This window comes from Mercenaria mercenaria, chromosome 16 (assembly GCF_021730395.1).
Source record: "Mercenaria mercenaria strain notata chromosome 16, MADL_Memer_1, whole genome shotgun sequence".
Classification (NCBI taxonomy): Eukaryota; Metazoa; Mollusca; class Bivalvia; order Venerida; family Veneridae; genus Mercenaria; species Mercenaria mercenaria.
The window spans coordinates 40,954,580-40,976,247 of NC_069376.1; the positions used below are offsets into that span (position 1 = coordinate 40,954,580).

Here is a 21,668-nt window from a genome sequence, read left to right on the forward strand (position 1 = left end):
TCAAACTAGATATCTAACTAGATTTCTAGATTATACTGTTAGTTTCCATCAAATCCATAACAGGAATTGTCTCGAAATGCGACATTCAATGCAAGATTCGGGTACTGATGGTACACTAATTTGAAGGTCCTCGGAGGGGTAGTAGGACTATCTATTTATATATTGAAGTATCTTAAAAAAAAAAGAAAAATGTTTTTTTCACTATTGTAAAATTCTGGCTAGATCAAATGGTTATTCTTTCTTAAAAGTGTCGTTGTATTGTTTAAAGTTTACATGGAAATGTTGCTTCTTTTGCAAACTAAGACATTCTCAGGTTAATAACGAAAATTGAAAATTAAAACTTTTCGGTGTCCAAAAGAGCTGAAATGAAAATACTTGAAAAATACACACTGAGACGGGAAACAGAGACCATGATCTTTCTGGGGGGGGGGGGGGGGGAGGGGGGAAGGGCGGGGGATAGTACAGTTTTATGCTGTAATGATTAAGTGTGCAAGTATTTCACTGTAACAAAAATGGCTGTATTTTAAACCCAAAATGAATGTGCTGATGGTATTTAGCTGGTTTTTGCTTTACATTTAAAAAAAAAAGGATAAATACACAAATTTATTTATTTTAATAGCCCTTTGATTTCAAGCTTTTTTACATACTCCCCTGGAAATCGTTCAGCACAAGAGTTCCTAAATATGGTTACACACTGAAACATAACATTTGACCTACATAAAGAAAGAATTAATTTGGAATTGTGAGAAGCTACAAGATTGTTAAAATGAAAAAAAAAAAACCAAAAAAAAAAAACATGAACAATGTTTTTAATTCAAATATGATTCATATTTGGAAACTAAACAATAATCGGACAAAACAGATGAAATTCACAGGAAAGTAACCAATCGTTCCGTGTACCAAAGTAACTGTTAATCAATGTCGGCGGTAGCAAAGGATGTTTACTCCTTCTAGAACTCTCATAACTCCCTTTGGATAAGTAAGGAAAACAAGTGCATGTATATATCTGTCTGTACATCGTTCCATCACGTCCCTGGCACATCTATTATGCCATTTTGCATAATTTGTGAATACGAGATGGCCCCTAAATATATTGGGTATGATAAACGTCTGGTATCACGCTATGTAACAGGCTGTTTTTTTTTGTTTTTTTTGTTTTTTGTTTTTTTTTCAGAATGAAGCTGGTTCATCTAACTTAGAGTGTAATTCTAAAACACTAGGATCTATAAATAACATAATTTTTTTATATTTCTCAGCTGGTAAAATGGAAAGATTTGGTTGTGTTATGGTACCCCGGTTAATTGTTGAAAATGTTACCGAAGTCGGAAGTTCTTAAGAAATCTAAGGCAGATTTTAACCGTTATTAGCAACACAAAGCACTTAAAAATCAAGACTTGTTCCTTCAGTTTAAATTAATTGATACTAATTTATTTTAGCTTTAATGTGATGAAAGCTTATATGAACCACTCTCTAGTCCGCTTCCTGGAAAAAACATTACTGGTATCATGTAAGAAGGCGTGGTCGTGCCTCACATGGGGCTTGAATCCATGATCACCGGGTTGAGCGGCCGAGCTTGTTGTTGTTGTTGTTTTTTCTTGTATCTAAATAAAATTTTGTTAGAAAGCGCACCTGCACATAATACCCGGAAAGATGGCGTGGCAGTATAAATAGATAGATAAAAATTATATGCTCTGTCTATACTTTCGTGACTTTACGGAACTTGTTCAGCTTGACCAAAACTTTACATTAAAGTCAACATTAGGGAGAAAATACTAAGGTCCATATCGGGGTTCGAACCCCAGCCCTCAGATCCATAGGTGGACACTAACCACGTGGCTTAAGAGTTAAGAGTTATGGAGCGGAATTCATATGATTTTTAAGAAGCTTGTTTTCCAATCCATTCGATTAATATTTTCTTTGTTTGTTTGTGCTATTTTGATTGATGTAGGTTTTTATCAAAATTTGTTAATTTAAATGTACTACTCGTGTTAGTAAATTATATAATTACGGAAATAAATACAGTTTAAACCTGGAACAACTGATACGTATTAGACCTTCCTGTTTAAACTAAGAGTTAACCCGGCAGCAAAGCTGTTGGAAATTGCCTCCATTTCTCCCGTTGACAAGCTCTCCAGGACAACCCACCATGCTCACTGCATGAGCCCGACAAACAACACCTGATACCATTAAAGCAAACCTGGGGGAGATAATACCAAGGTCCCTACCGGGGCTCGAAAACCCAGACATCATGATACCGCGGTTGCATTAAACTCGCGATTAACAGGTGGACACTTCCGACAGACAAATTCATGTACAGTGTCCAAAAAATGAAAGAATAAAGAGAATATTTTCCATATCAAATCTGTTTTATTTGAAACCTAATTAACACTGGTACAAGTTTCTGCCTTTTTTATTTTGAATTAGCGGCAATAAAACATTTAATTTACTGGAAGTTTATAGCAATACATAATAAATTTGACTCCCGTCTAGTTACCAGACCCGTTACCTGTTAACCCATTTATGAGTAACATATTTCAATCCGGCCACTACGAACGTCACCAATCAATGATTTTAATTAAAGTAAAACATTTAAACCTAACTTTTATATCCACCGAAAATAATTAGTTGATTAATCGACACAAATAAATCGGTTCCTAAAATGAAAATAAAACGTCCCAACATGACTTACTGGTGTTGTAGCACATACAGAAGAGTGTTGTCATCGTGCGAGAGCACGCGCATGGTCAGTTACACGGGGAAGTGAATAACACGGTGAGCCCAGACCTGCAGGTTTCCAAGACGTTCTGCACGAATTTCCGTGTATTTTGATTCCATAAAATTGGGTTATTGGATTTTTATTCTGTAGGTACTAAAATTATTTTCATCGTATATGTTTTGTTTGATATTAAGCTTGATCTTCGCTAATACTGCATGTAAACTTGAGAAAATTTTGTCAATTTTTCGGGTCACGAGTTACCGAGCGCACGTCAACAGAGGCGCCACAGGGGGAAATCACGAAGCGTGAAGGTATGGCATGTATAGAAAACAACAAGGTAATGAATGAACGAATGACACTTTACTTGTTTATGCCATCTGACCAAATTAAAGTATTTATTTAGATGTACATGTAAGATCTGTCTACTGGTACAATAAATTTAAATCAACCCAGTTAATGGTAGATCAATATCAAGCCTCAAGGTAAGATATGTGTGGGACCATGTAGATCTAGCCAGATTTGAATTAGATCTAGATCTATTCAGATCTGAAAAAAAGTTGTAACATTGCTCCTGCTAGATCTACATAAATTAATTTCACTTATGATGACTGTTGGGTCAAAGATATAGATGTTTTTTACAGACATTTTGTAAATAAACAACAATTTCCATGAATTTAAACATTTTTCAGTCTGTAAATTTACAGACTGAGAGTATGAAATCTGTTGAAATTACATTTAAGGCAAAACCGCATCTTAAAATGAAATGTTTCACTTACTGCATGCATTGATTAAACTGATAGGAGAATTTTGGACAGTTCAATTCAGAGTCATCCAAAATATTGACTAAAAATAACAAAGTAGAGCTACCTTCATTTATTCATGCAATATATAAATCATATAAATGCTTAATTACATGGATCTCTATATATGTTCTAATTGAAGGGTTTTTACTTACAAGAACATAGTAGAGTAACTTCGGGTAAATTCGACAGTCGGGTGTATTCGACACCTTGAATTAATATCCGCGTGGAGAAACACATTATGTCCTTGAATAATTTTTCTTAAGTAATTTATATGACATCATATTTATATATGACATCATGAGAACATATTGATCACACAGGCGCTCTTTCCTTTTCCGATACGCTCGTCGGGTAACTTCCACAGTCAAATTCATTTTGAACAAAAACCGCAGTTATAGTTTTCTATAAGAATGGTCAGCAAAGCTAAGGTATGTAAAAGTATTCTTACAATTGCATTTTGACTTTATTTAAACGAAATGTAAACAGAACTATATTTGATGTTGATATTTAGAAACAAATAATATTCCCCGGTTTTCAAGCATGACCTTGGCTAGGGGTGACGAATTTGCAAGACAAGATATAACATTATCGTGCAAATTCGACATACTATTCAAAATTATTCCATTATATCTTCTTTAAAGGATATTTACGGCATACAAGTGGTTTAAGCGTTTTTCTTACCATATCCAAGCTTTCCTTATATTGTCCACACAGATTCTTTAAGTATGTTAACCTGAGCTGACTTCGCTAATTACATCACTGATTTGTGCGTTAAAAAGCACCTGTGCATTTAATTAGCATGCACATGTTTACACCTGGGACCAATATGAATATATGACAATCAATTATCAATAGACAATTAAAATTCATGCAAAGTAAAATATATTGAATAGCATACAATAAGAACCTATCATTGTTATTTAAAACAGTCATAGCCGAGTACTCCACATGTTTCTGTAACGTCTGATAATTCATGTGGGGAAGTTGGCAGTTACTTGCGGAGAACAGGTTTGTACTGGTACAGAATCCAGGAACACTGGTTAGGTTAACTGCCCGCCGTTACATGACTGAAATACTGTTGAAAAACGGCGTTAAACCCAAAAAAAAAAAAAACAAAAAAAGAAAGTTTCTGTAACAAAAACGCCTTCTATCAGATTAAAATGTTGAGACAAATTCGTGTGAAGTGTTGCAGTTACTCTCCGTCAAAACTTGCCCCCGTTGTTCAAATGGTAGAAAATGGTACCATGTCAAAAAAGAAGGCAGCGAATAAATAAATAAACATCATTAATGAGGCTATACTATATTGTTTCCTGAAACAATTAGCCGGTGTTTGTATAATCTGCAGAACAATAAAGATTATTTTTTGTTTTACTTTTTAGCTCGACTATTCAAAGAATAGTCTAGCTATTCTACTCACCCTGGCGTCGGCGTCGGCGTCGGCGTCGGCGTCACACCTTGGTTAAGTTTTTGCATGCAAGTACATACAGCTATCATTTAAAGGCATATAGCTTTGAAACTTATTTATTCTTTTTCTAGGACAATTACCAACCTCACTGGGTCAAGTTCCATAACTCTAACATGTATTTTGAGCAAATTATGCCCCCTTTTGGACTTAGAAAATTTTGGTTAAAGTTTTACATGCAAGTTACTATCTCCAAAACTAATGCAGATATTGAATTGAAACTTCACATGTGTCTTTGGGGTTATAAAACTATTTGATAGCACCAAGTCCCATAACTCTGACCTTCATTTTGGCCAAATTATGCCCCCTTTTGGACTTAGAAAATTCTGGTTAAGTTTTGCGTGCAAGTACATACAGCTATTACTAAAAGGCATATAGATTTGAAACTTATTTTTTCTTTTTCTAGATCAATTACCTACCTCACTGGGTCAAGTCCCATAACTCTGACATGTATTTTGAGCAAATTATGCCCCTTTTGGACTTAGAAAATCCTGGTTAAAGTTTTACATGCAAGTTACTATCTCCAAAACTAATGCAGATATTGAATTGAAACTTTACATGTGTCTTCGGGTTATAAAACTAGTTGATAGCACCAAGTCCCATAACTCTGACCTTCATTTTGGCCAAATTATGCCCCCTTTTGGACTTAGAAAATTCTGGTTAAAGTTTTGCGTGCAAGTACATACAGCTATTACTAAAAGGCATATAGATTTGAAACTTATTTTTTCTTTTTCTAGATCAATTACCTACCTCACTGGGTCAAGTCCCATAACTCTGACATGTATTTTGAGCAAATTATGCCCCCTTTTGGACTTAGAAAATCCTGGTTAAAGTTTTACATGCAAGTTACTATCTCCAAAACTAATGCAGATATTGAATTGAAACTTTACATGTGTCTTCGGGGTTATAAAACTAGTTGATAGCACCAAGTCCCATAACTCTGACCTTCATTTTGGCCAAATTATGCCCCCTTTTGGACTTAGAAAATTCTGGTTAAAGTTTTGCGTGCAAGTACATACAGCTATTACTAAAAGGCATATAGATTTGAAACTTATTTTTTCTTTTTCTAGATCAATTACCTACCTCACTGGGACAAGTCCCATAACTCTGACATGTATTTTGGGCAAATTATGCCCCCTTTTGGACTTATAAAATCCTGGTTAAAGTTTTACATGCAAGTTACTATCTCCAAAAACTAATATAGATATTAAATTGAAACTTCACATGTGTCTTCGGGGTTATAAAACTAGTTGATAGAATCAAGTCCCATAACTCTGACATGTATTTTGGGCAAATTATGCCCCCTTTTGGACTTAGAAAATTCTGGTTAAAGTTTTGCGTGCAAGTACATACAGCTATTACCAAAAGGCATATAGCTTTGAATCTTATTTATTCCTTTTCTAGGTCAATTACCAGCCTCACTAGGTCAAGTTCCATAACTCTTAACATGTATTTTGAACAAATTATGCCCCCTTTTGGACTTAGAAAATTCTGGTTAAAGTTTACATGCAAGTTACTATCTCCAAAACTAATGCAGATATTGAATTTAAACCTAACATGTTTCTTCGGGGTTATAAAACTAGTTGATAGCATCAAGTCCCATAACTTTGATATGTATTTTGGTCAAATTATGTCCCCTTTCGAACTTAAACTCTTTTGATATTTAACATTTTGGGTAATAATTTCCTGCTTCTGTGACAATATTTCGAATAGTCGAGCTTGGCTGTCTTACGGACAGCTCTTGTTATAGCTCGAGTTATGAAATCTGAAAAATTAGAGCCTACTCGTCGATATAAAACCATGTATTATGTCTGTTGCAACATTAGCTGTTTTTAATGTAGTTATTAAATCAAAAAATGATAAATGTTCAACTTTTTTAAAACTCATGAGGTGCCGAATTTGCCCGAAAGATGTCGAACTTACAGGAAAACAACAATCAGAATAAAATCTATCATATTGACGATGTAGATGCAAACACTGGGCAGCGCTTTATACTGAAGGTGCAGAAAGGGTCTACTTTCGTTTTCATGAAATGTTCGCACAGGTCATTCTGAATTGAAAATTGCTTCACCATTTTTAAGCTTAAGGTGTTCCTTCCTCTATACTAGCAGAATCATATATACTAAATTTGTCACTGGCGCTCCTTTCTGTGTAGAAAGGTCTGATTAAGAAATAATAAGTTCCCAATCGTGGTTTATCGTAGAATAACCCGTGTTTTGAGTTCTTATGCATAAGAATACATCACGAAGGCATTATATAGGCCTGAGTGTTATATTGTTTTGCACAAGAACGAAAAATTCGGCCTATTCTTTGATAAATCACACTTGGGAACTTGTTATCTCGATTCTAACGTGACATACTAGTATCAGCAGCGTAAGAAAAAAAGGTAAATACTTTTTACAACTGTGCTACGCACCTGGCTTGGATGACGTCACTGCACGCGCATGGGTTAAGCACAAAATAACTGTTAACTGATGTTCTTCTATGTGTACATGTATATAGGTTATTTGCTGGTCGTGTTAGAATCTCCATTAATAAAAGTACAAAAAATCTCAGTTACGAGCAAGTATGGGTGGACCTTTCTTTTCAGATGGTCAGCTGTTGTGTTTGACAGAGGGCCATTACAAACCTTTGAGAAAAGAGAAAATATTTTCATTTCCTGGGTTCTCAGGCACTCTTGGGTAGGTGTTTGCTAGTGAGGACCATTAAGAATTATAATATATATTTTAAGCTCTACCGTTTGCAATTTTTCAGAAAGTGGAGCTATTTCACTCACCCATTTTTAGCTCACCTGAGCGCGAAGTGCTCAAAGGTGAGCGTTTGTGATCGCCCTGTGTCCGTCGTCCGACTGTCCGTCGTCAACAATTTGACTGTTAACACTCTAGAGGTCACAATTTTGGCCCAATCTTATTGAAACTTGGTCAGAATGTTACCCTCAATAAAATCTTGGACAAGTTCAATATTGGGTCATCTGGGATCAAAAACTAGGTCACCAGGTCAAATCAAAGGAAAAGCTTGTTAACACTCTAGAGGTTACAATTTTGGCCCAATCTTAATGAAACTTGGTCAGAATGTTACCCTCAATAAAATCTTGGACGAGTTCGATATTGGGTCATGTGGGGTCAAAAACTAGGTCACCAGGTCAAATCAAAGGAAAAGCTTGTTAACACTCTAGAGGTTACAATTTTGGCCCAATCTTGATGAAACTTGGTCAGAATGTTACCCTCAATAAAATCTTGGACGAATTCGATATTGGGTCATGTGGGGTCAAAAACTAGGTCATCAGGTCAAGTCAAAGGAAAAGCTTGTTAACACTGTAGAGGTCACATTTAAGACTATATCTTCATGAAACTTGGTCAGAATGTTAATCTTGATGATCTCAAGGTCCAGTTTGAATCTGGGTCATGTAGGGTCAAAAACTAGGTCACTAGGTCAAATCAAAGGAAAAGCTAGTTAACACTCTAGAGGCCACATTTATGACCTTATCTTAATCAAACTTGATCAGAATGTTAAACTTGATGGTCCAAGTTCAAATCTGGGTCAGGTGGGGTCAAAAACTAGGTCACCAGGTTAAATCAAAGGAAAAGCTTGTTAACACTAGATGTCACACTTTTGGCCCAATCTTAATGAAACTTAGTCAGAATGTTACCCTCAATAAAATCTTGGACGAGTTTGATATTGTGTCATCTGAGGTCAAAAACTAGGTGACCAGGTCAAATCAAAGGAAAAGCTTGTTAACACTGTAGTGGCCACATTTATGACCATATCTTCATGAAACTTAATCAGAATGTTAATCTTGATGATCTGTAGGTCAAGTTTGAATCTGGGTCATGTGTGGTCAAAAACTAGGTCACCGGGTCAAATTAAAGGAAAATCTAGTTAACACTTTAGAGGCTACATTTATGACCATATCTTAATGAAACTTGGTCAGAATGTTGATCTTGATGATCTTTAGGTCAATAGGTCAGGTGAGCGATATAGGGCCTTCATGGCCCTCCTGTTTTGTGTCAGTGTCTGCATCCACATGTCAACTTTGCCATGTTTTTGTCCCTGCAAAAATTTTGTTGGGGCACATAAAGTGGCCCTTAATTGTCCATCTGTTTTTCTGTTTGTCTAAATTTGTGTCGTGCATATCTCAAAAAAAAAAAATGACCTAAGGTGATAAAACCTCACAGGATTGTTATTAGCATGTGGAGTTTTGCACCTGGTGTTATCTAATTGGAATTTCACACAGCCAGATCAGAGTTTCTACCCTTCACTTGGTCAAAAATATGGGTACAGTGACTAGGATTGGGGGTACCACTGTCCAATGGACACACATTTACATGTAGTTGCATGTTAGCTGGTATCTCAGTTGCTTGTTACAGGAATGGACTGAAACTTCAAACACTTGTTTACTGTGATGATCTGACATGCAGTATACAGGTTACACAGGGTTCATACGCGTCAGGGAAAAGTCAGGGAAAAATTTTTTTTTTCAAGGTCAGGGAATTGTCAGGGAATTTTACAAAATGTCAGGGAAATTTTGAAATTTGGAAAATGTCAGGAAAATGTCAGGGAATTTTCTGATCTGGTTAGGCAACAATTTGTAAAGGTTAAGGCAGTTTCTTCAAATATTTCCTTTTTCATGAAAGCTATCACACTTACAACAATTAAAGCATAATTTTAAATTATATGCTTATGTATAGGGCGGCTTGACACATAAAGTATGTGCTCTTCACCACTGTACCTATGAGTCGTGCAACATCAAGTTGTAATAATGAAATGAATGAACTAGCACGCAGAAAAGTGCCATTCAAATATTCCACATGAAAATGCAAACACAACTAGCTGTGTCCAACTGTATAAGAACATTTTGGTTAATTCCGACTAGATACTGAAATAGTTTAATACAATAATTTAGCACAACCATTCTAAAGCATCAAATACCACCACAATCCGATAATGTTACAATATGTAATTAATTCAGAATTAACAGTTCTATCAATTCAGTATTCAATATAACATTCAAAATTTATAAAATTATAAAGGTGGGGGTTTACCTACAGCGATCTGCATATATTTAAAGTATTGAAATTAATATTTAAAGTAGCAGTCCTAAGGCAGTGAGTTTCATATATTTTTAAAGTATTAATTGACTAGGAAACAAAAATAAAGCAAAATACGGTGTCATGCATCCTTAGCCGGCACTACAGACACTATCTTTCGGTTCAGCCTGTGCTGGAAAAAAAGACCAAAGAATATATGACATTATACATTCCTTGTGAAAATGTAGTGGTGCCATAAACATGTTTTACTCAGCTGAAACACTCGGCACTCTAATGTCACACATTCAAAATGCAATCAGCACAACAGACATTACTGTCACTTAATTATGCAGGGCTTATTTTATGTGCGATATATAAAATTGAACATAATATTATCTACAATACCTTAAAGACATGCTTTTGCGACCAAGGTGTTTTGCATGGTATATATCCTATAGATGTTACTCTTTTTAATTGGTAATCAGAATGACAATTCCATTTTAATGTAATTTAGTAAAGCTATGTTCAGAAAAACAGTTCGATTTGGCTAATATGTTCAGGTTTCCAAAAGTAATCGCTTTATTGTCTATTGGTCATAACATAAAAACATTTGTTTGTTTGAAACAGTGTATTTGATTACTTTTTAATGCATGATAATATATGTTATTTTGCTTGCCAATGTGTTTTGTATAATCACCAGCTCCATATCCAGTTGATTTGGAATAAACAAACAAAATATTAAACAATGTAAATGTTTGTCAAAAAAGGAGGGTAGGGGTGGTGGAGGCCAACATTCTATTTTTCATTTAAAATTGAACCACTAAATGTGCACATTTTAAGATAACAAAAGTCATACTAGGTGACTTGGTTTGTATCGTACCGAACCAAAAAGTCAGGGAAAAATGCTTTCATGTCAGGGAAAAGTCAGGGAAATGTCAGGGAATTTTGTCTGAAAGAATGTGTATGAACCATGTTACATATACTCCATCTTGCTTTAAATAAGGTACAAAGATGAATGATCATTTTCAACTTTCGTTTTTCGTTTATGATTAACTCACTTTCGTGACTTAGCTTTTGAATAGTCAAGTGTTGTTTTCCTCTGACGGCTTTTGTTTGTTTGTTTTTCAGATGATCAGGTGCTGTTATGTCTGTGTTTGACAGAGGGTCGTGAAAAACGTTTGAGAAAATAGTTTTTTGTTTTCCTGAAGTTGTAGTCAAGTGGTGTTAGGTGTGCGTGTGTGTTTGACAACGCTTTGAGAAATGCCTTTTGTTTTCCTGGACTTAAATGACTGTGTGTGACATGGGCTGTTGTAAACCTTTGAGAAAATATCGTTTTCAAGGAGTGTCTGTATTTTGACAGTGGGCAGCCGCTGTTGAAAACCTTTGAAAATTGTCAGGTGCTGTTACATGTGTTTGAAAGTGAAGTGTGAAAACCTGTAAGAAAATATTCTTTACTTTCCAGGTAATTGGGGGTTGACCGGTGTTAGTCCATGTCTGGCAGTGTTCCATTAAAAACCTGTAACATCAACATTTACATGGAACCGGAAAAAAAGACAGATGTTAAAGCCACTGGCCCCAATGAGAATGGAGAAGCTAAAGTTAAAGTGGAGGTTAGTTTGGGAATTTGAATTGCTCTTATTTATTTATATGTAGATAATACTAATATGGACCATAGTAAGATGTGAAATACAGTAGTTATCTGAACTTAAGTTTGCAGTATGCCTGCTTTTGGATTGGAACTACATAATTATATGATAGAGGCCATGAAACGAAACCTTTATCATTTTTAGCTCGACTTTTCAAAGAAAACGTAGAGGTATTGCACTCACCCTGGTGTTGGCATCGCCGTTGGTTAAAGTTTTTGATAAAATCAGATATTTCTGTTACTATCAAAGCTATTGACTTGAAACTTAAAATATTTATTTACTATCAAAGTCTACACTAGGAGAAACAATCTCCATAACTCTTGTTTGAATTTTGACAGAATTTTGCCCCTTTTCAACTTAGAATTTTTGGTTAAAGTTTTTGATAAAGTCAAATAACTCTGTTACTATCAAAGCTATTGACTTGAAACTTAAAATACTTATTTACCATCAAAGTCTACACCAGGAGAAACAATCACCATAACTCTGATTTGAATTTTGACAGAATTATGCCCTTTTCTAACTTAAAATTTTTTGTTAAAATTTTTGATAAAGTTAAATATCACTGTTACTATTAAAGCTTTTGACTTGAAACTCAAAATAGTTATTTACTATCAAAGTCTACACCAGGAAACACAGTTCCCATAACTCTGTTTGAATTTTGACGGAGTTATGTCCATTTTTAACTTGGAAATTTTTTTACTGGCAAAGCTCTAATTCAGAGTCAGGCACTGAGAAAAGTCGAGCGCGCTGTCTTACAGACAGCTCTTGTTTATATGCCCGTCTCTGAAAGAGGGGGCGTATTATGTGAACACCAGTGGCGGCCGGCGGCTAGCGAGCAGTCAGTGTCCAAAAACATGTCCGCTCTCTAAGTCAAACAGTTTTTATCTGATCTTCACCAAACTTGGTAAGAATGTTTGTGCCAGGCATAATATCTCGGCCAAGTTCGATAACCAGCCAAATCGCCCCAGGCACTCTTGGATTATGGCCCTTGAATTACTAAAAAAACTGCCAAATTAGCCTTATTCCCACTCTTTAAGTCGAACAGTTTTCATCCGATCTTCCCCAAACTTACAGATAAAGTTTGTGGGCATAATATCTCGGCCAAGTTAGAAAACCAGCTAAATTGCCCCAGGCACTCTTGGATTATGGTGCTTGAATTACTTGAAATATGTTCGAATTTAGCCTTGTCCACTCTCCAAGTCAAACATTTTTCATCCAATCTTCACCAAACTTGCTGACAATGTTTGTGGGCATAATATCTCGGCCAAATTCAATAACTAGCCAAATTGCCCCAGGCACTCTTGGATTATGGCCCTTGAATTAGGCCAAGTTCAGTGATGGGCGTATTTTGTGACAGTCTGGCACTCTTGTTGTGGGATGCAGTGGGGGCATTTAGGATTGCCCTTGTTCGTCTGTCTAAACTCATGTCATGCATATCTCATCAAAGTCATCAAACCTCACTGGATTGTGATTCAGCATGTGAAATTGTGCACCTAGTGTTCAAAATGAGATTGATCGAGGCTGCATTTTTAGAACGGGGTTTTCCTTGTTGAATATTCTTCCTTGTTTTGTTAGCCCGCCCGCTTAGCTCAGTAGGTAAGAGCGTTGGTCTACGGATCGCGGGGTCACGTGTTTGATCCTCGGGCGGGGCGTATGTTCTCCGTGGCTATTTGATAAATGACTTTGTGTCTGAAATCATAAGTCCTCCACCTCTGATAATTCATGTGAAGAAGTTGGCAGTTACTTGCGGAGAACAGGTTTGTACTGGTACAGAATCCAGGAACACTGGTTAGGTTAACTGCCCGCCGTTACATGACTAAAATACTGTTGAAAAACGGCGTTAAACCCAAAACAAACAAACAAATCCTTGTTTTTGTTTTTTTCACAAAGCCAAACAAGAGTTTTGGCCCATGACTTAGTCAAAAAAGTGCATAAAAATGGCCAGAAAGCTTGTGTTGCATGTATATAATCTCAAAAAGTATTTGACCTAGGATTATAAAATAAAGGAATATTATTAAGCATGTGAAGTTGTGCCCCTGGGATTTTGTTTGAGATCTCACTAAGTCAGACAAGAGTTATGGCCCTTCAGTTAGTAAAACATTTGCTTAAAAGGGCATAAAAGTCAGTGTCACCTGCATTACAAAAAGTAATTGATTATAGACTCGTCAAACATTACAAGATTGTTATATAGCATGTGAACTTGTGCACCTGGTATTCTGTATGGGATTTCACTCTGCCAGTCAAGAGTTATGGTCCTTCACATAGGGAAAAATACTTTCAAAGTAAAAAATATGCAGGTATTTTTAAAAGTATTTGACTTAGCCTTTAGACTACTAAGTTTCTATAATGAATTGTCCATCTTCCCATCTGGACATTACCATTAACTGTTAAAAGGGGAACTTACCAAAAAGATACTGAAAGAATGGCTAACAGTGCAAATCATAATCAGACTGCATGGATGTGCTAGCTGATCATGATCTATACTGGTCGCAAAGGCAGAATTAATCGTGTCCAGTATGGTAAGGGTTAGAGTCTTAAACATGAGAAGATGGTTATATAACATATATCCTGTACAACTGGTGTTCTGTTTGGGATTTCACTCGGCAAGACTTGAGTTATGGTCCTTGACTTGGGAAAAAATGCACTTGAAACTTGTGCTTAAAAGTTTAACTTGCTGTTATCTTTAAAAAATATTTAAAAAAATGTAATATATAAAAAAAAATACTAATCATTTGCTGTTATTGGTTGTAGGATATTCAAATCTTGAATTCTTTCATGATGGGAAGCCATTCAGTTGAATTGAGGAAGTATTTTGTTTCTGCCATTATGCTGTCCGAGTGCAAAATGGTTTTAGAGACACTTTTTAAGTTGTTTTGCCTGAAATCTAGCTTGTAGACCAACAGACTCTTAAGCAAACTTTGCTTCAATTGACTCCCACTTTTACCAGTTTTATAAATTACAGAACACCGAAGATGGTACAACTACAGTTCTGGAAACAAGTGGTAAAACTCAAAATGTAGATGACTCACATGCAGAGAATAAAGAAAATAATGAAGTTACAACTGAAAATGTAGACAGTGTGCCTGCAGATGATAAAGAAAACAAGGAAGAGACAGCTGAAAATTCAGACAATGGGCAATCAGCTGGTAAAGAAAACAAGGAGAATGAAGCTCAAAATGTAGACAACAGAAAAATAGATGATAAAGAAGACATGGAAGTTAATGATATCAATGAAGAGCGAGAGGTGACTCCAGAATCTAGTGAATTCATAGAGTTTGAGTTTTCTCCAATAAAGAAAGAATCTTCTGTAAGAAGAGACCGCAGTTCGAGTCCTGATGCGGAAGCTGTCCTTGACCAGCTGTATGAGGCTGCGCAGAGTGGAGATTCGGGTAAATTGTGTAATTTGATGTTTTCTGATACAGAGATGGCTGGTCAAGAAACCCAGGATGAAAACGAAAGCAGAAGAGAAAAATCTGGAGAAAAGGCTGCGAGGAATAGTCATGACATTAATCAAAATAGAGCCATAATTAACTTACTGAAAAGAAAAACTCCTATTGAAAAAGAACGTATTGTAGCTGACTTTGAGTCTTCTAAGAGGCAAAGAGTGGAACCCGAGAAAGTGATCGATTTTACAAATGTGAAAAATATACGAAATCTCGGAACTCTGCCTATAGGGAATTTAGTGACTGTTTTACCGGAAGAACCTAAAAGTAAGTTTTATGTGAGGAGAAAAAATCCTTACAGAACCCCAACACCCCCAAATCTTTCCCCAACGGCACCACCTGTTTACAAACCAAGAATGACTGTTCAAAATGTACTGAATAATTTACCTCCTCCAGCTCCAAGTAGTAAGCAACAAAAAGAGCCACCTGGTAATCAGAATGTTGAAAGGAATTTAATTGATTATTCCGTGCTTACAAAGGCTTTAACAAAGACACTTGAGAGTAAGCTTCAAGAAGGAGAAGACAATGATGTTAAGATTGTAATTTTTTGTAACAACAAGCCAATTCAGTCATTTTCTGTAAGAAGTAATGCGAAACAGGGAGTAGGTGCACCTCCGATACCAAACTTACCACCTTCCATGCTTCCCCCAGCTTCAGCATCCTTGTCTAATCATGCAACTCAAAAACTTTTGAAGATGCCAGTAGATACAGTGACGAACGTAAATGACATCTTGGCACAGAATCCGACATATTTGTCGAAGCAAATAAATCAAAATCTGGGGCTGTCTCCAAACAACATTCCAACTATTGGTGATGTGAAGGCGATATTAGAGAGGAATAGAAGGATTGCAAATGAGAGCTTGGCAAAGTTTTCAACACCCCGTACAAAAACCAAACGCATTCCTGATGAACACTTAGCAATGTTGCTAAAGGAGTTACAAAAAAGTGATTCTGACACTGATAATAGTGCACTTGCGGAACCAAAACACTCTGATTCTAAAAAGAAGGATAGTAACATGGGCGAAGACTTGGAGGAAAAAAATCTGGTGATAAATGACTCTGTCACAACTGATGAAAACTGTAATGGAAGTGTAGATGAGGTACAGTGTGACCAGTGTCAGAAGGTATTCAAGCAGCAGAGATACTTGAATCGGCACAAAATTCGAGTGCACAGCAGCTCAAAGCAGGCAGGTCAACAGTCAGAACAAGTTTCAAGTCCACAAGAGCAATCTCAGCCTGAATTAGTAAATAATAAAACTATTGAAGATCTGTTGGCAACACCAAGCGAAAACACAATTGGGAATGCAAACTGTATTCCACATAAAGACACAAATGGAACATTTGAAGGTGAAAAACTGGATGGAACAGTTGAAGAACTTGATACATCTATTGTAAAAACTGAGCCTGTGTCCGAGTATGAAGATCAGGAAATTCAGAAGTTACTAGCAGACGACAATGTGCTGAATCTTCTTGAAACAGCTGATAAAAATAAGCGCTCCCTATTTAATCAGGAGAGTCAACCCCACGGAGTATGTGCAAAAGACCTTCTCAATCCAAATTATAAGGCAAAATCTTATTCTTATGACTACAGGCCTCCAGTAACGGAGGAAGGGTTAGTTGAACCTGTTTATGTATGCGAACAATGTGGAAAGTTTTATCGGGCAAGAAAGACTTTGAAGGATCACTTCCTGCGCGAGCACGCCAAAGACAAAGACGATGAACCTCTGTATTTGTATATAACTGGAAACAAGTACCAGTGTCCCATCTGCTTCAATAATTACCATTCCGGGAGTGAGTTGGTCAGTCACACAAAGAAACATACAGGAGAACTACGTAGTGTCTGTAAACTCTGTGGAAAGGTGTACTCGTCCGTCCATGTGCTACGACGACACATCGACAATATACACTCCGACGTGAAGCCGCGTCCGTTTCAGTGCGAGTTGTGTGAATATGCAGCATCAAATAAGTGGCACCTAAAGGAGCATTACAGAAGACATACAGGTTTGATTTATTGTTACTATGCTTACAGTTTTGGGTGGAAAATGTTAATATCTTCAGTTAGCTCCATTTGGTATGAAATGTAATTCTAACATTGAGATATAAGAAAAGAAGTAAAAGACAATTAAGAAATGAAATGATTTTTTTTTTCAGTCTTCATGCAAAATGAACAACAGAATAGGATCAGCAAATCCATGAATCACACTAGCGATTCATATTTAATTTGCAGATCATATTCTGTCGTTCATTTCGCATGAACACCGAAAAAAATAGTTTCATTTCATTTATTTACATTATATTTCCTTTCCATTTGAGAACAAGATGATATTATAAATTTGCACATATTTTGTGGCATTTATCATTAAAATTAGCTTCACCACACTGAACAACTGCAACATCATCTAAGGAATGTTCTCCCTGACTATATCTATAGTATATGCAGACGTCGTAAAAACAGCGGTCGGTTATCACTAAGCAGCGATGACGTAACTTTCACGCCTTTCCTTTTTCTGTTCATACGAAATGAACGTCATAATTTGCAATGGAAAAGAATAGGGCGAATGTAAATATTACCAAATAATTGTAACATTACACAATTCATTTTGATGTTGACCATAGTTTTGAAAGTGTCTCTTACATAGTCATTGCACTTTACAAGGAACTTTATCAAAACATTCATTAACAGACTGCTTCCAATTAAAACGCAAGCCAATTTTAGATAGTAAACTTTTTTTGCTAGTATGAAAAATTAAGTTTGAGTTTCTTAAATAAGTCTGCCTTATCCAAAAATTGTCCAAAGTATGATTAAAATTACTTTCTGTAATTTGTTTAGGAACATAACAAACCCGACTTTGAAAACTTATTTTCCTCGAGTGAATGTCAGTTTTCGAAATGAAATTTATTTTCAGTCCTGACCAAAGTTTTAACTGAGATATCTTAACACATTCTTGGTTCTATACAGGTACTTGCTTGTTATCCTCAAGTAGCTGACAACTTCTGCACCTAGCTGCTGCAGAGGATTGAACTTTAATCCTTCTGCTGTGGTCTAGCTACTGAGCTGGCCAGGTAGACCGATTAGAATTAAAGTTTTGTGCCCATAAGTTGTACTTCGAATGTATTCAGATTCCTTACACTTGTCAAATCAAAAATAAATTACTCATAGTGTAAACTTGAATCAGTTAGCTGATATTAAGTTTATACTAATTTATTTTAGCTCGATTGTGATGTAAGCATAAAGCATCTTGGAAGAGGCATCTGTGGCTGAGTGGTTAAGTTCGCTGACTTCAAGTCACTTGCTCCTCACCGATGTGGGTTCGAGTCTTACTCGTCGCATTGAATTCTTCATGTGAGGAAGCCATCTTGGAGTCCCTCATGAGTACATGACAAGACATGGTCATAATCCCAGTAGGGTTTGAACCCATGAGCTCCAGGTTGAGCAGCCAACACTTAAACCAGTAAAATCACTGTTCCTTCAAATTTGATATTTGAAATATGATATTACATTACAGGTGAGCAACCGTACAAGTGCCCAGTGTGTGTTAAGTCTTTCAGTCATCAAGGGACCATGAACAGACATTGCAAAACAATACATAAAATAGAAATTCCATCACAGAGTGAGTCTTTTCATTTCATGGGTTTATTTTTGTCTTTTGTTTAATTTTCATTTTGTTTTACTGCATAAAGTTTAGATACTATACCAGGAATATCTTGTGTTAGATATAAAAGAACACAGTCATCATGTCTATGTCATTTCAGAAATATTACTTGCGAGATTTCTAACTTACTTGGTAGAAGTTTTTCTTGAAAAATGTTTTGCCAAAATTGTTGTATCTGTTACGATTGTAGAGTCTGTAGAGCAATTTAGGGCCATCATTGTCCGCATGAGCCAAACATGAAAGTATACATAGATAGAGCAAATAGAAATTTCAGATTTGAAAGTTATGATAAGTGAAGATTTTAGATTTAGAGCCTGTATTCATTAAGGTTATCAGCTAGAAATTGAGACAGCTCAAGCCATTAAACTGGTTTAATTCTACTTCATGATCTGTTGTTGTTTAAAAACACACACATTTTAACAAAATTAGCTTAGTCAACATTACTAATGTTCACAGTCCTGAGGCAAAGTGAATAATTAGTTTTCTTCGGTCTAAACTTTGGGGACCTCCAACGGCTGAGTGGTAAAACTGAAGTCTCAGTTAAACAGTTTATGAATATATTATGGGAGTTGGGGTCAGAATTTTAGTATACATAGGCCATGTGCCTTATATTTTGTTGATATTTTTTTCCACAGGACCATATGTGAGAAACAATATTTTAGACCTGCCTGACTTACCAACGGATACAGCAGTAGCAGATGGAATTCCAACAAACGAGGAGTTGAATCTTTTGTGTTCAGAGACAGAGCTGCCAGAGAACTCTTCAGAGTCGGAGAAAGATTTAGACCTGGATCTCTCCATTGTCAAAACTGAACCACAGGAGGTTGATGTTGAATGAATAAGTGCACAAGTTTCTGTTAGTATTGTCACCCTTTTTTGGAAAACAGAATTTAATGTACTTTTATGAGAAGCATGCTGGAAAATTTTAGTTGTGTTAATTTCCAAATTATGACTTGTATACTAAGGTATTTTGATGAGGGTCACCCAATTTATAAATACATTAATTGAATCTTAAGTTATTCACAGGGGCCTCTATGGCCGAGTGGTTAAGGTTGCTGACTTCAAAGCCCTACACCGATGCAGGTTTGAGCCTCACTTGGGGCATTGAATTCTTCATGTGGAAAAGTCATCCAGCTGGCATACGTAAGGTCAGTGGTTCTACCCAGGTGCCCACTTGTGATGAAATAATGCACAGAGGGGCGCTTGGGGTCTTCCTCCACTGTCAAAGCTGGAAAGTCGCCATATGATGTATAATTGTGTTGGTGCAATGTTGACAACAAAATAAATAAATTCATGATTCACCTTGAATGGCAATTATATCTCATGTATTTTAAATCAGTTTTCTCCGGTGTTAAACATGCTGTGAAATTGTGCAGCCCTTGATGAACTTATATATACAAAAATTGAGGGGTGTGTGGAAAACTGTTTTAACATATATTTAGTAAGATTAAATGTTTAAATCCTAGCCCTTTTTTTGGCAGCTAGAGCTGATAATAGAAATGCATTTAAACAATTTCTCATGTGATGGATCTTCATTAAATTTGTCTGTAGCATTCTTATAAAGTCTTTTGTTAAATTTCTTTAAACAGGGGCACTTGGCAACTTTAAGGGGGCACTTTAGCAGAAAAATAGAAATTTCTTTAAATATCTTTTTCTGGCAGATTTTGATTAAATTTAATCCGTAGAACCCTTGTAAGGACCTGTCAGATTTGTTCAGATGGGGGCTCTTGACCTGTTTTGCGATTTTTTATAATGAACACCATTGTTACCATTCAAAATGCAGTGAGCCATATTTATATGAGCCGCGCCATGGGAAAACCAACATAGTGGCTTTGCGACCAGCATGGATCCAGACCAGCCTGCGCATCTGCGCAGTTTCTCTAATTGCCATAGGCTTTGAAAGCGAACAGCATGGATCCTGACCAGACTGCGCGGATGCGCAGGCTGGTCTGGATCCATGCTGGTCACAAAGCCACTATGTTGGTTTTTCCACGGCGTGGGTCATATATGTGGTCAAATAGTCAGTTTCACTTGAATAACTTTGGCCTCTATGGCCCTCTTGTAAAATATTTATATTTTAATCATGCTTTCATAGTGCTAATGTGTTTGGGATATTTTCAGGGCAAGTTGTCAAGACGATCTATGAAGCATTTCTGTGAAGATTTAATATTAAACGGGAATAGAGGAGTGGCTGTGACTGCTGTAGGAGGAGCCTGCTTAAAAGAAATATGTGTATTTTGTATTTCTTTTACTGCTCTTTATTGTAGGGAGTATTAAATATTTTGAATGACTTCCTGTTTGAAACAAATATACTGTTACACAGATGAATATTCTTAGTAATAATAGGAGGCATTTTCTGCTATGATCTTGTGACAGAATATCTGCCTATTTCTCAAAGAGGATTTGTTAATTCTTAAGCAATTATTGTCAACTGTCTATTCCAGCATTCTGTAACAGTGTTTAACTGAAGGGTATAGAATTACTGGTCTTGTTGTAGTTTTGCCAGTGCACGGGTACTAAACAGTGCCTGCGGTACTGACTGTGCCGACGAGGATTGAAGGCACTTCGCTTCCTGTACCGCAGGTACTTCGTCAATGTTTACAAAACGAGCGAGATCGGTGAGTGATTTTTGTCATTTTTGTCATTTTGTTACTGCATGGAGTATTTTTTCAAAAATCGGGGAATGTAGCGGGGTGTAGATGTATCTTATCTACATATCCATGCTAAAATTTGTGGAAAATGATCAATTTCCTAGAAACGTAAGGACAAATAAGTTGAGATTGAAACGTGATTTTTTCACATCAGTGACTGTTTAGACTCGATTTCTTTTCGCTGACCCAAACGATGTCGTCTCTGCCATCGTAAATTATATTTATAAATGACATGTGATCTGCTAAAACCTAAAATATGTCCAGAAA

General features: G+C 36.2%; 1 protein-coding gene across 5 annotated transcripts; it reads left to right on the top strand.

Annotated features, from left to right (window-relative positions):
- Nucleotides 1–2,714: 2,714 nt before the first annotated feature.
- LOC123540201 (zinc finger protein 532-like) lies at nucleotides 2,715–21,271 on the top strand. 5 transcript variants are annotated; one of them, XM_045325021.2, is made up of 6 exons: nucleotides 2,715–2,866; nucleotides 11,471–11,618; nucleotides 14,617–17,098; nucleotides 18,604–18,708; nucleotides 19,386–19,606; nucleotides 20,872–21,271. In XM_045325021.2, exons 2-5 carry the CDS (start codon nucleotides 11,499–11,501, stop codon nucleotides 19,586–19,588), a joined length of 2,910 nt encoding a protein of 969 aa, XP_045180956.2. In that variant the 5' UTR covers nucleotides 2,715–2,866; nucleotides 11,471–11,498; the 3' UTR covers nucleotides 19,589–19,606; nucleotides 20,872–21,271. The 5 variants fall into 5 exon arrangements, with proteins under 5 accessions (XP_045180956.2, XP_045180955.2, XP_045180959.2 ...); XM_045325020.2 differs by having other exon boundaries at nucleotides 2,715–2,862; XM_045325024.2 differs by lacking the exon at nucleotides 2,715–2,866 and adding an exon at nucleotides 2,918–3,027.
- Nucleotides 21,272–21,668: the final 397 nt, after the last annotated feature.

What these genes read in the sequence shown, in the direction of transcription:
- LOC123540201 (XM_045325021.2), top strand. Translation starts at nt 11,499, where the DNA reads ATGTCTGGCAGTGTTCCATTAAAAACCTGTAACATCAACATTTACATG. An exon ending in AAGCTAAAGTTAAAGTGGAG is followed by an intron (nt 11,619 to 14,616) that starts GTTAGTTTGGGA and finishes TATAAATTACAG; the next exon opens with AACACCGAAGATGGTACAAC. An exon ending in AATAGAAATTCCATCACAGA is followed by an intron (nt 18,709 to 19,385) that starts GTGAGTCTTTTC and finishes TTTTTTCCACAG; the next exon opens with GACCATATGTGAGAAACAAT.